This window comes from Bidens hawaiensis, unplaced genomic scaffold (genome assembly GCF_021521415.1).
Source record: "Bidens hawaiensis isolate Kalapana, Puna unplaced genomic scaffold, B.hawaiensis_p1.1 tig00037631_1, whole genome shotgun sequence".
NCBI lineage: Eukaryota > Viridiplantae > Streptophyta > Magnoliopsida > Asterales > Asteraceae > Bidens > Bidens hawaiensis.
In genome coordinates this window covers 14,348-26,432 of record NW_027496575.1, presented here as the reverse complement: position 1 = coordinate 26,432, position 12,085 = coordinate 14,348, and the positions used below count along the sequence as shown (strand labels likewise).

Below are 12,085 nucleotides of genomic sequence, written 5' to 3'. Positions count from 1 at the left end.
ATATTTTCTTGGCCTATGCAGCTTTCAAGAATTTCAAGGTGTACCAAATGGACGTGAAGAGTGCATTCTTGAACGAGAAAATTCAAGAAGAGGTGCATGTGAAGCAGCCTCCTGGTTTTGAAGATTCAGATTATCCTGAGCGTGTTTTCTGATTAAACAAGGCTCTTTATGGTCTTCATCAAGCCCCGAGAGCTTGGTACAGCACGCTGGCTGACCATCTTATGGATAGCGAATTCAAACGAGGGACTATGGATTGTACACTTTTCTACAAGACGGTGAAAGACGATATTCTCCTTGTTCTACATTGATGATATCATTTTTGGTTCTACGAACAACGGCTTATTTAAGGAATTCGAGAAGACAATGCAAACAAAATTCGAGATGAGCTCGATGGGAGAAATGAGTTTCTTTTTGGGATCATAGGTTCATCAGTTTGATTCAGGAAATTTCATTCATCAGACCAAATATGTGAACGGCGTCTTGAGCCGATTCAAGATTATTGCCAGAAAAGTTCCCTCAACTCCTCTCCCGGTGGGTCACAATTTATCACCAGGTGAAATGGAGGATATCGTAGATCCAACCCTATAATATGCGATGATCGGTTCGTTAATGTATTTAACTACTTCTCGTCCTGATATAATGTTTGCAATCTGTTTGTGTGCCAGCTATCAATCGAGTCCCCGAGTGACTCATCTGGCGGCTGTTAAGCGCATTTTCCGCTATCTGAGGGGCAATCCTGACATCGGTTTATGGAATCCCAAGGGTAAGATACCAGAAGCAAAACAAACTTCAGATGGTTTATTTTAGTATAATGCAAAGAAGCTAAACAAGTGTATTGAGACGTTGAGGTATGCACAGAAAGATGATTATTTGTAGTCGAAGGACAGGTTGCAGCTTACCAGATGAAGAAGTTTGTGCCTGTGAAGACGGTAAAGGGTGATATTGTATCGTGGATGTACGAGCCCGATCTAAAGGTTTGTATTGTCAAATTAGAGGACGGGATTCAGTATTTTGGACATTTTACTTATATTATGTCAATGTCGCGATGGGACGTTCGTACTTTGGCGCTTAGACCTTTCATGAATCGTGGAAACAATCAACTTATACTGATGTGCCGAAACGAAAGTATGTTGATGAAATTGATCCTTGTACTGGGTGGAGAAAGTTAGTATTGAAAGTGAAGCCATCGCGAACTTTAAAGAAAGTTCCATTAAAGATTTTACCACAAAGTCTTTATAAGAACTTCAATAGGTGGTATTATGATGATAGAACTAGTGAAGCCGTGATTGTACTAGGAGAAGGAGATAAGATAGAGTTTATTCGGATATTGGATCCGATGTGGTTGGTGAACCTGTCTGAGTCTGATAATGATGTGTTATTCAACAATCAAATCAGATGGCTGCACAATAAAGATAATGAGCTGGCTATGTAATTTCAACGAGTTGTTCATGGTTGTCATGCATATGGAATTCATAGTGTGTTGAATGGAAGACCAATCGCTTCAAGATGTGAAGACCAACAAAGCTCGAGATGAGGGAGATTTTGTTGATACATCAGTATTCGTCTCGTTCTTTGTTTAGCATGTTTTGTAAAAGATATAATGTATAGGGGTTAGTTTTGCAATTAATGTAAAGTGCCATTCGCTATGGATTGTATAGCAAATAAGCAATGTTTTGGTTCCCTATTCGTTAGGTGATGTTAGCGAATGACTTGATAGCATATAAGGCCATTCGCTAAGGGACGTTTAGCGAATGGCGTAGCATATGTGGCTCATTCGCTCTGCCTATATAGCGAATGAGGCTTCATCATCTATAAACACCCCTGTATGTATTCATTAATTAACAGTTCGGAATTATTATTGAATTCCCTCTCGTTACTCTATCTAAATTGCCTCTTAACACACACACTAACACACAGTGATTACTTATATGTTAACATTGATCATATCACAAGACTTTCTCCAAATATGTTGAAATCATGATGATCATTCATGTGGATTCTCAGTTTAAGCAATGCATTTTCAACAAGTTTGCTTGGTAGCAAACCTTGCTTGCTCAAGAACATTCCTTGCTCGACTAAGTGTAGTCTGCTCAGACTAAACACTTAGAATATTTCAGAAGACTATCATGCTCGGTGTAGAATATCTAGCTCGAGAAAGTAAATATCTTACTAGAGTGTACTGGCTTGCTCGGAATCCATACTTTGCCATTTCTAAGGACGTTGAGAATATTTCAATTATTCTTCAGTCCCAACAATGTCCCCTTGATTGAAATAAGCCGGTCATGAATGGTATGCAAAGAGCAATGACAAATGCAAGCCACTACAGAAGATAAACTTCAGAAAAGGAAGTAAGCCGCAATATGAAGAGAAGGTTAACTTCTCAGCTCCCATTCAAGTAGATTACAAGAAAATGTTTGGTCACCAGAAGACAATGGGTGTGAAAATGCCTAGACCAAGTGAGATTTAAGAAGAGCCCAAGTTCATGTTCAACTGATGAAGACTTAGGTTACTATGGAAAAGTTTGGTGCAAACATTGTGATGTATATGGACATCAAACTGATTCATGTTGGTACAAGAATGGTTCAAAATATTTGGGCTTGCCTGATTCAAATAAATTTGGTCAATATTTTGGATTATACAAGAAGAAATATAATGTCTATCTTGATAAGAGCAAGGAAGTGGTTGATAAGGTTGAAGAACAAATGTCAAGAAGTGTGGAATCATGATTCAAAATAACTATAGACAACAACAATAACACACGAGACCGATAATTATGAAGAACATTAACTATAGCCAGCGGAATCAACTATAATCAGCAAGCTACTTAAGCTGGAAACAACACATATCAAATTAATTCAAAAGATTTCCATTATAATATATCATTCAATGAGGTAAAATGGAATGCTAGGGTTTTGAAGGAATGTCGGCACAAAACCTTAGGTAATCAGTATGCTTATGTGTCTAAAGTGTCCCATCAATACTATCAATCATTCAATTGATAGGGGACCTAACATTTCTTCTATAAACCCCAATCAATAGCAAAACATAAAAATATACATTTGTAAAAGGTTTTCGAGCAAGCTATTTCATTGAAAAGTATGACTCCTTTGACCTTGTTATCTTCAAGTATGCTCGGGAATTTACTTCGAGCAAGCAAATACTTAGATTATTTGCAACGGGCAAATAAACCCAAAATTCCAAGGACGAATGAGTTCTGTAAACGCCCATGGATTCTTTAAAGCTCGGCTTCACGTTGGAGTTGGAAATTCTCATTGTATTACATGTCATTCCGTACATGAACGAGATCTGCAAACTGAATGCCCCGACAAGTTTAACATTCTCAAAACCGAATCGTTTCATGTTTGCGACTCGCTAATAACTACAATCTTCGCCAGCAATTTCTCATCTTAATAAACCCATGATTTTGCTCTGTGTATCCTTGGGCTACTTTGACCGATTACTGATCAAAACTTTCGATCATTATAGTTTGCGTTATTGCAATCGGAGGAGTAGAGATTTGTGGTTCAAGTATCAAATAGGGATGCTTAAGTGACGATAAAAAAAATAGGATAGTCGGTCTAATGGTTACATGTGGCTGTAACAGCTAACGAACAAGCCTTGGTATGGAGTTGGTGATATATGGAATAAGAGATATTGATTACTAGAGTAAAGGTGCTGATAACGTGTTATTAACGAGAGAGAATTGAGAGGAGAAAGACATTTCACTCATGTGCGTATTTCCCATTACAATAAGATATCTTAAATATATATAACGAAACCTATAAAAGCTCTCTGGTTGCTCCCTACTATTTCTCAAGCCACCAGATTGTTTTATTTGTAAATGGATGCATCTCATGCATTTGACCTGAATTTACGGGTTTGGATCGTACCAAACCCAAATAGCCCTTAAATGGGTTATAACATTTCATTAATTTAAAAATTAATCGCACCAAGTATTTAATGTGAAAATCCTATATAATAGGGATATACTAAAAATTAATATCTGATTTTTTTTAAAAGAAAATATTATTTATAATTAAGAAACAATTTTATTGTAAAAAAAATAAGTGGGTCATGGGTCTTACCAAACCGAGATAGCTTTTAAACCGGGTTAAAACATCTCTTTTATTTGTGAAACCATTTTATCATCAAACTCTAAGTACATTATTAACTTCCTTACAATGAATAAAATTAAAAACCAAAAAAATATATAAATATTATAAACGAATAACGTAAAGTAACCCCCGTAATGGGGGGTAAAACTAGTGTATATATATAGTAGAATACATCTTGAAACCAACACATATAATAAACTAGGTTAGCTACCTGTAGCACACGGGTTAGAATAAATAAATTTATTTTAAATACTAACAAAATGTGAAATACAAAAAATATGTCCAACCAACCCGTGGACCAAAACTCATTATAATCGTAAACTGTTTTGACCTGAACCACATTTGATACTTTGACTAGTTAAAGAAACTCTCTCGTTTAAATTATCATAAACACTGAGAATACTTCAATCGTGAATTTGTCTTTTAAGGATTTCAAAGAACAACTTGTAATTTAGTAAATAATCATATATATTTAATAAGTTTAAGTTTATTGAAATTTACTTGTAAGGCCCCGAACCCCGGGTACCCCACAGTTGGTAATCATTCAAAACACTCGTAAAAATTATTAAACTTAGAAACAATTCACTTCATTAAAATAACCATTTCAGAGTATAATTCAGCGGAAAACATAAATAATAAAATAAGTTCCCAAAACCAATTTAAATAAATGTTAAAAAGAAAACATTTATTATTATTGAAACATCCGACTAAGTATGCTCTCCACCGTCCAAGTAGCTTCGTGCACGTCCAAGCGGTAATGTATCCATCTCCTAACCTGAAACTCACACTAACATGCACACAAAGTCAGCTTGAGCTGAGTGAGTTCAAGTTTTTATAAATAACATCTATAATAATAATAATCATAATAGTCATTCCAAGAGTTTTAAAATAAAAGGGATATAACAGTTAGGCCAAATAAACAGGATAAAACAGTTAGGCCATCATCAACAATAAGTAATCATCCTTATATATATATATATATATATATATATATATATATATATACATATAAACATCCTTATAATTAAATATAAACATCCTTATAATTATATATAATCGTCCTTATAATTATATATAAACATCCTTATAATTATATATGAAAGCATCTTTATAATTATATACCTACATATATATCATCCAAGTAATAACATCAGGGTCGAGCAAACGTACAACCCAAACACGTAACATCAGGGTCGAGCAAACGTACAACCCAAACACGTAACATCAGGGTCGAGCAAACGTATAACCCAAACACGTAACATCAACGCATGCAAACACAAAGTAGGCATACGCAACATCAGTAGTCGAAACGACTACAACATCGCCAAATATAGGCCAAACAATAATGTGTGTATATATATATATATATTTAACATCCCAAGGCCTACCATATACTAGCAAGCCTATATAAAATCGTTTAAAACATTTCATCAAGTAAGAAAACACTTAGGTGTGCATGCTAGCCCAAAATTTAAAAAGAGTTAAAAAGGGCATCATGAACTCACCTGAAATCGATCGAACACCTGTAACGAGCTAGGAAATCCCTAAGTGCACACTCACAAGTAAGGGCCTGTAAATAGTACACAACGCGTTACTAGTAAGAACACTCTTGCCTAATGGGTCGTTCAAGCCCAACACTTTGTCCCAAGGCCCAACACGTTGGCCCAAGGCCCAACACGTTGTCCCAAGGCCCAACACTTGGCCCAAGGCCCAACAACTTGGCCCAAGGCCCAACACATACCCAATTACTTTACCTCAGCCCCTAAAACCTTTCAACTAACCAAATCCACCGGTTAAGCCTAAAACGAACTTATCGATTAATAACGAGTAAAATGTGTAGATTTTAGCGTGCGAAGATGCATTAATTACATAGGGTAACCTTTGAAATAAATTATTAAATTTTTACCAGACCTTAATAAATGTCTTAGGTTTATAAAAATATTTTTATTATATTTTTCTATTGGGCACAAAAATTATAAAAATTCCTCCAACACAGCAAGGTACGTGCAGCTATTTCAGTGCGCAACAAAATAGTTTTATTTTTATAAAATTCATTACCGAACCAAATTAAACGATTCCAATTAGGTTTGGTTCCTAACTCAAAATACTAACTTCCAGAAGTGGAACCAACCAATTTGGACTTGTCGAAAAAAGGTTATGACGTCGGGAAGACAGACCAGAATCCTTCATCCCGCATCATCTTTGACACTCGATTTTATAAATTCATAAAAACCATTCAAATCTCGTCCAAAAATTACGTGTTATACCTTTCTGGAAACTAGACTCAAAGTATAACATCATGGAATCAAGAATCGATCAAAATCAATGGATTACCATCGCGTTACAGACCCAACAATAAACGTATACGAATCTGTCAGCAAACTGTTATCATCAAAACTCAACCTTAACGATCAATAAGCGCGTTAATATGATCAATTAAGGTGTAAAAGACATGGGGAATCATAAAACCGACCTTGAATTGAAGTTTTCACGGACAAAACTTGGCTGGGCAGAAGAAAAACGAGCAGGGGGGCGGGAGTTTTCTCGGCCGATCGCTGCTTCAAGGGGGGGCTAGGGTTAGGTTAAATGTTTTATGATATAAATAAAATAGTTACAACCAAGTCCCTCCAAATTGAAGTGGAAGGCAAAGTGGAAGGAAAGTTAAATGGTTTAACGTACCGCGATGACGCAAAGGCTTCCAAGAAACATCGGATAAATCCCGAGAATTATACATACTCCACAAGCTTTAATTCTTGAAACCAGAATTAACGGGCGTTACATAATTTTAAATTGATCTAAATAATTTCATTTCTTATAAAACCTTAATATTAATTAACTAATATAATATATTTAAAACCTTAATTTTTGAAATCATTATTCAAAATCAACGTGAAAATTGATTACTTATAAAAACCTAATACTAATAACTAATACAATATATTTATATAAAACAAAATAACATATTTATGTTGGTATTAAATTTTTTAAATCAGGGAATAATTATTTAAAAGAAAAAATTAAAAGATTAAATAGAAATAAAAATCAAATGCAATGTGGCATTTAGAAAGCTTTATTTGTTATATAGTATGGATATCATGTTTAATTCATCCTTTTTTTTTGGAACGACCAACTAAGTAACACCGGGTACTCCGTACGCGACCCCCGTTGGCTAAAGGTAGCCCGAGCCGGCCACGAGTCCGGACGGACGGAGCCCTAGCGATCCACCTATTGAGGGATTTCTCGGATAAAACCCGATCCCCACGCCCGCCAAACGGCATGACAGCGAGGAGCCGGTAAAACCGGGTGAGATCAGGACTCGAACCCTGGCAAGCCAGCGTCATCCCTCATATCTCCCATATAAATTGGTGATAGTGAGGTTTGAACCCCCTAACTCTCACTAGTAAAGTGAGTGTTCTACCATTGAGTCCCATCTCATTTATAATGGATATAATGGAAAATAATTTTTGTATGAGTTTAATAACATTTAGTACAGTTTCAAATAGCCTACAAGACCAAATCAATATGTGTTTTGTTTGGGTGTCAATCATGTCAGGTTGGCGGATTGATGAGTTGATGGGTTTTAGGTTGGTGGGTTAGCATGTTGAGATTGTTCAACCCTAACCCAAACCATATATTTATTCGTGTCGTATCGACCCATTTAAATTTGTGTTATGTTCGGGTTGTGTTCGGGTCAGCCCACTTTGTCGTTCATATACAAATATGAGTAATACATTTTCGTGTCATGTTGTGTCGACCCGTTTATTACTTATTCATTTATAAGTCGTTAATAATTTGTGGTAGATTTAATCTGTTTTTATGTATTTATCTCTCATTCCCAATTAATAAAATTAGTTTCACATGTTTAGCTTAAGATAAAAACAAATGAATGGAAATAACCAGACCATGGACAGTTAGAACTAATAAAATAAAAATATTAAAAGTAAATAGTAAATAAAAATAGTTTAAAAAGAAATTAGCTTTACTTTTAAAAGTTAATTGATATATGAAAAATTAAAAATCTTAGTATTTAACATTAAAATTCTCTAAAATCAAAATACTAACTTCTTTAAAATTCTTAAATGGATTAACATGTCAACCCACTTTTTAACGGGTTGAGTTCGGGTTAACCTGTTTTTTAAACGTGTCGGGTTTGGATTGACATGTTTAAGAAAGCCGATCCAAAGCCTATATTTCTTTATGTTAGGTTTTGGGTTGTGTCAAGAATTAACACGGTTCAACTTGAACATAAAGAGAGTGTGGGCTTGGCCCAATGCAAAGTAACAAAATGAATGTCTACAACATAAATGAAAAAACTGGAATTCGTAATCCATATACGGATGGGTGTAGCAAAAGAAGCGACGTGGAATCACTCACATCTCACTGTCTTTTGTCTTTCTTTCATTTTTCTTTCCCTCAGGCACAGGCACAGGCACAGGCACAGGCACAGGCACAGATATGGCTTCCATCACACGGTGCTCTCACACTCATTCTCCGGCACTCAACCGCCAATTCACCGCCACCTCGCTGACGTCGACCCGACCCGACCGCTTTCTTCCCCATGTCTCGCATTTTAATTCTAATTCTAAGCTTAGAGGTATTTCATTCCCACCATTCATTTTCAGGTTTTAGCATTCTAGGATTAATATTAATTTCATATTCATATATGCTGTTTTTTTAGTTGCTAGCCGCTAGTTGGGCTGTAGCGATTAATAGAATTGAATTTACATGTAATTTTTTTAATATACATATATATATATATATATATATGCACCAAATTTTATATATATAATTTTCAACTTTGACCGATTTCGACCAAACGATTATTCAGCGCTTAGGCGGGATATTTATAATCATTTCATTGTTGTAGAAATCGCCAAGCGCTAGTCAGGCAGTGGGGTAGAGACCAGCAATTATTCGGGTTGGAATTTATATGTAATTTTTCAAATACACACGTATATATAGGGGTGCGCTAACGTACAATAATTGCTTAGCATACATTAGGTATGCGAAATACGTGTAGTGTTAAAAAACCAAAAACGTTCGAGCCAAATTCCCAACCCTAAAACGTTCAAGGTTAAACCTTAAAACCGTTTAGGCTTAAAACCTAAAACGTTCAGGCAAAAAACCGGCTCGCGTAGGATAGTGAAGGATTACTGAACGGTGATGGTGAAGGTGGACGGAATCGATGGGAGCAGATGTGGATGAAGACCGGCTCACGTAGTTGTGATTTTAGGGTTAGCATGGTTATTGAAAATCGACGTTCCAGAGTGTCGCGTACCTATTGTACGAAAGGATTAATGCATCGGATCCTTTATCTATACACACACACACATACATAAATACATACTAAATTTTATATATAAATTTTTCGATTCTGACCAAATAGCGATTAATCGGCAACTAGTCAGTGGGGTACCGACTAGTGATTAATCGTGGATTTTTACAACCATGGCATGTATCAAACAAAATTTAGAGATTTATTGAAGCCTGTATATGATGGTTGAAACTAACATATAGCAGTTGGAGGGAGTGTGATTACATGTACAGCAGGGACTGCACCTGTAGCTAATTTGGCCCCTGGCACCCCGGTGAGACCAACCAGCATAATGGTTATCGGAGCAACAGGAACGTTAGGGCGCCAGGTGGTTAGACGGGCACTAGATGAGGGTTATGATGTGCGATGCCTTGTCAGACCTAGACCCGCCCCTGCCGACTTTCTTCGTGACTGGGGTGCTACTGTTGTCAATGTAAGACATATATACTGAAATGACCATTTAGGTGGTTTTCGTAGATAAATATTTATTTACGTGCAGGGAGATTTAAGCAAGCCTGAAACGATTCCAGCAACACTGGTAGGAGTCCATACAATTATTGATTGTGCGACAGGGCGTCCAGAGGAGCCCATAAAAACCGTAAGCGTTAATTAAAACTCACTCTAATTTTGAACGAGTCTTTCTAAAGTATGCATGTATTCCATTTTAGGTAGACTGGGAAGGAAAGGTTGCCCTTATACAGTGTGCAAAAGCAATGGGGATTCAAAAGTACGTATTCTTTTCAATTCACAATTGTGACAAGCATCCCGACGTTCCATTGATGGAGATCAAGTATTGTACTGAGAAGTTTCTTCAAGAGTCCGGTATCAATCATGTTGTTATTCGCTTATGTGGTTTTATGCAGGTAGATAGATAGATAACAATAATATTCACAGTTCACACCTTTAGTTTTTTCTTTTTTTTTTCTTTTTTTTTTTAACTAATTGTGTGATGTTTTACTTACAGGGGCTAATTGGGCAGTATGCTGTTCCGATATTAGAAGAAAAATCTGTATGGGGAACCGACGCCCCCACAAGAATAGCTTATATGGACACTCAGGTAACTTAACTTAACATATCTTATCTATCTTCACACGCAGTTAATAGTATTAAAGGTGATTTTGTACAGGATATAGCTCGTTTAACATTTATTGCGATACGAAGTGAAAAAGTTAATGGGAAGCTACTTACATTTGCTGGGCCTCGTGCTTGGACAACACAAGAGGTAAAAAGTATTTTATGGGTTCAGCTGAGTCTAACTAGGGGTGTAATTGATCCGTTCTGAGCCCGAGCTTGACTAGGCTTGTGCTTGGCTCGTTTCGAGCTCTTTTTCTAAAGCACGGTTCTTGAGTCTCGTTTAGCATTTATAGAATTTATTTATATAGATTTTTATTTAATTTTGTATGTATGAAGAAAAATCTTAACAAGCCTAAGCTCGGCTAAAGCTCATCTCCATTACCTTAAACGGGCCAAAGCTTGGCTCGAGCTTGGTTGTGCAGTGCGAAATAATGCATAGAAGTCCAAAAGAGTCCAAAAGAGTTTTAACTTAAAAATACACGACCAGCCTTAAAGATCTTACCCTACAAGGCTTGAGCTCTGGCTAGATAACTAAACAATCTTTAGTTGGGCGTCGGGCTCAGTTCGGTTTGGTTTGAGCTGTTTATCAATGTGATATCGAGTAGGTTGCGAGCGGCTCGGCACGTTTTGCACCCTAAGCCTAATATATGAGTTGAGTGTTAACGGGTTTAAACTGTGAGTAGGTGATAACATTATGTGAGAGGCTAGCTGGACAAGATGCAAACGTGACCACAGTCCCGGTGTCTGTTTTGAAGTTTACTCGGCAGCTAACTCGTTGTTTTGAGTGGACAAATGATGTTGCAGACCGATTGGCATTTTCAGAGGTTAACAAAGAAACGACTACAAAACATGTTCTGTTTCGTTCACAGTTGACATGTTATGTTTGATGTTGCAGATTCTGACAAGTGATACGGTGTTTTCGGTTCCAATGAACGAGACATACGAGCTTCTTGGTGTGGATCAGAAGGATATCCTTACATTGGAGAAGTATTTGCAGGATTACTTCACAAACATATTGAAGAAGCTGAAGGACCTCAAGGCCCAATCCAAGCAAAGTGACTTCTACATTTAATATTTGATGATGATATAAAAAGCCATGTATAATTGTTATATTTGTATTTAAATCTTTCTGTAACAAATCATAAAGAGGTTTCATTTTTGTTTGTAAATTTTTTATTCCTTTTTGTTCTTCGGTAGAGGGCTTCTATCTAATGTTTCTTGGCTACTCACATATGCTAGCCATTTTCTTTTGAGTTATTTTATTCCTTTTTGTTCTTCGGTAGAGGGCATGTTTGGGATTGAGTTGGAAAATAACTTATTGGCATTTAGGAGGTATATAGGTTTGCTAATAAATATTAGGTCTGTGTTGGACGAGTTCGTAACCGGGTTGGGTTAACTCATTGATTTGCAAGTTTGGTGAATTAAGGGTTTAGGGATTATTACTAATTAATGTGCATTAGTAATTAGGTTTATTTTAAATACAATGTTTAGATATAGAAGAGTTTGTGTTTATATATAATTAGGTTAGGTACCTATATGGTACTTCAGTTGAAATTTTTGTTAATTTCATAATAAAAGTATT

The 12,085-nt window shown here is 36.2% G+C and overlaps 1 protein-coding gene across 1 annotated transcript; it reads left to right on the top strand.

The window, feature by feature from the left end:
• Positions 1–8,570: 8,570 nt before the first annotated feature.
• On the top strand, positions 8,571–11,583 carry LOC143589579 (protein HIGH CHLOROPHYLL FLUORESCENCE PHENOTYPE 244, chloroplastic-like). Its single transcript, XM_077070302.1, has 8 exons — positions 8,571–8,709; positions 9,636–9,862; positions 9,929–10,027; positions 10,098–10,292; positions 10,394–10,486; positions 10,556–10,651; positions 11,187–11,327; positions 11,399–11,583. The coding sequence occupies exons 1-8, from the start codon at positions 8,571–8,573 to the stop codon at positions 11,573–11,575; spliced, it is 1,167 nt and encodes a 388-aa protein (XP_076926417.1). The 3' UTR covers positions 11,576–11,583.
• Positions 11,584–12,085: the final 502 nt, after the last annotated feature.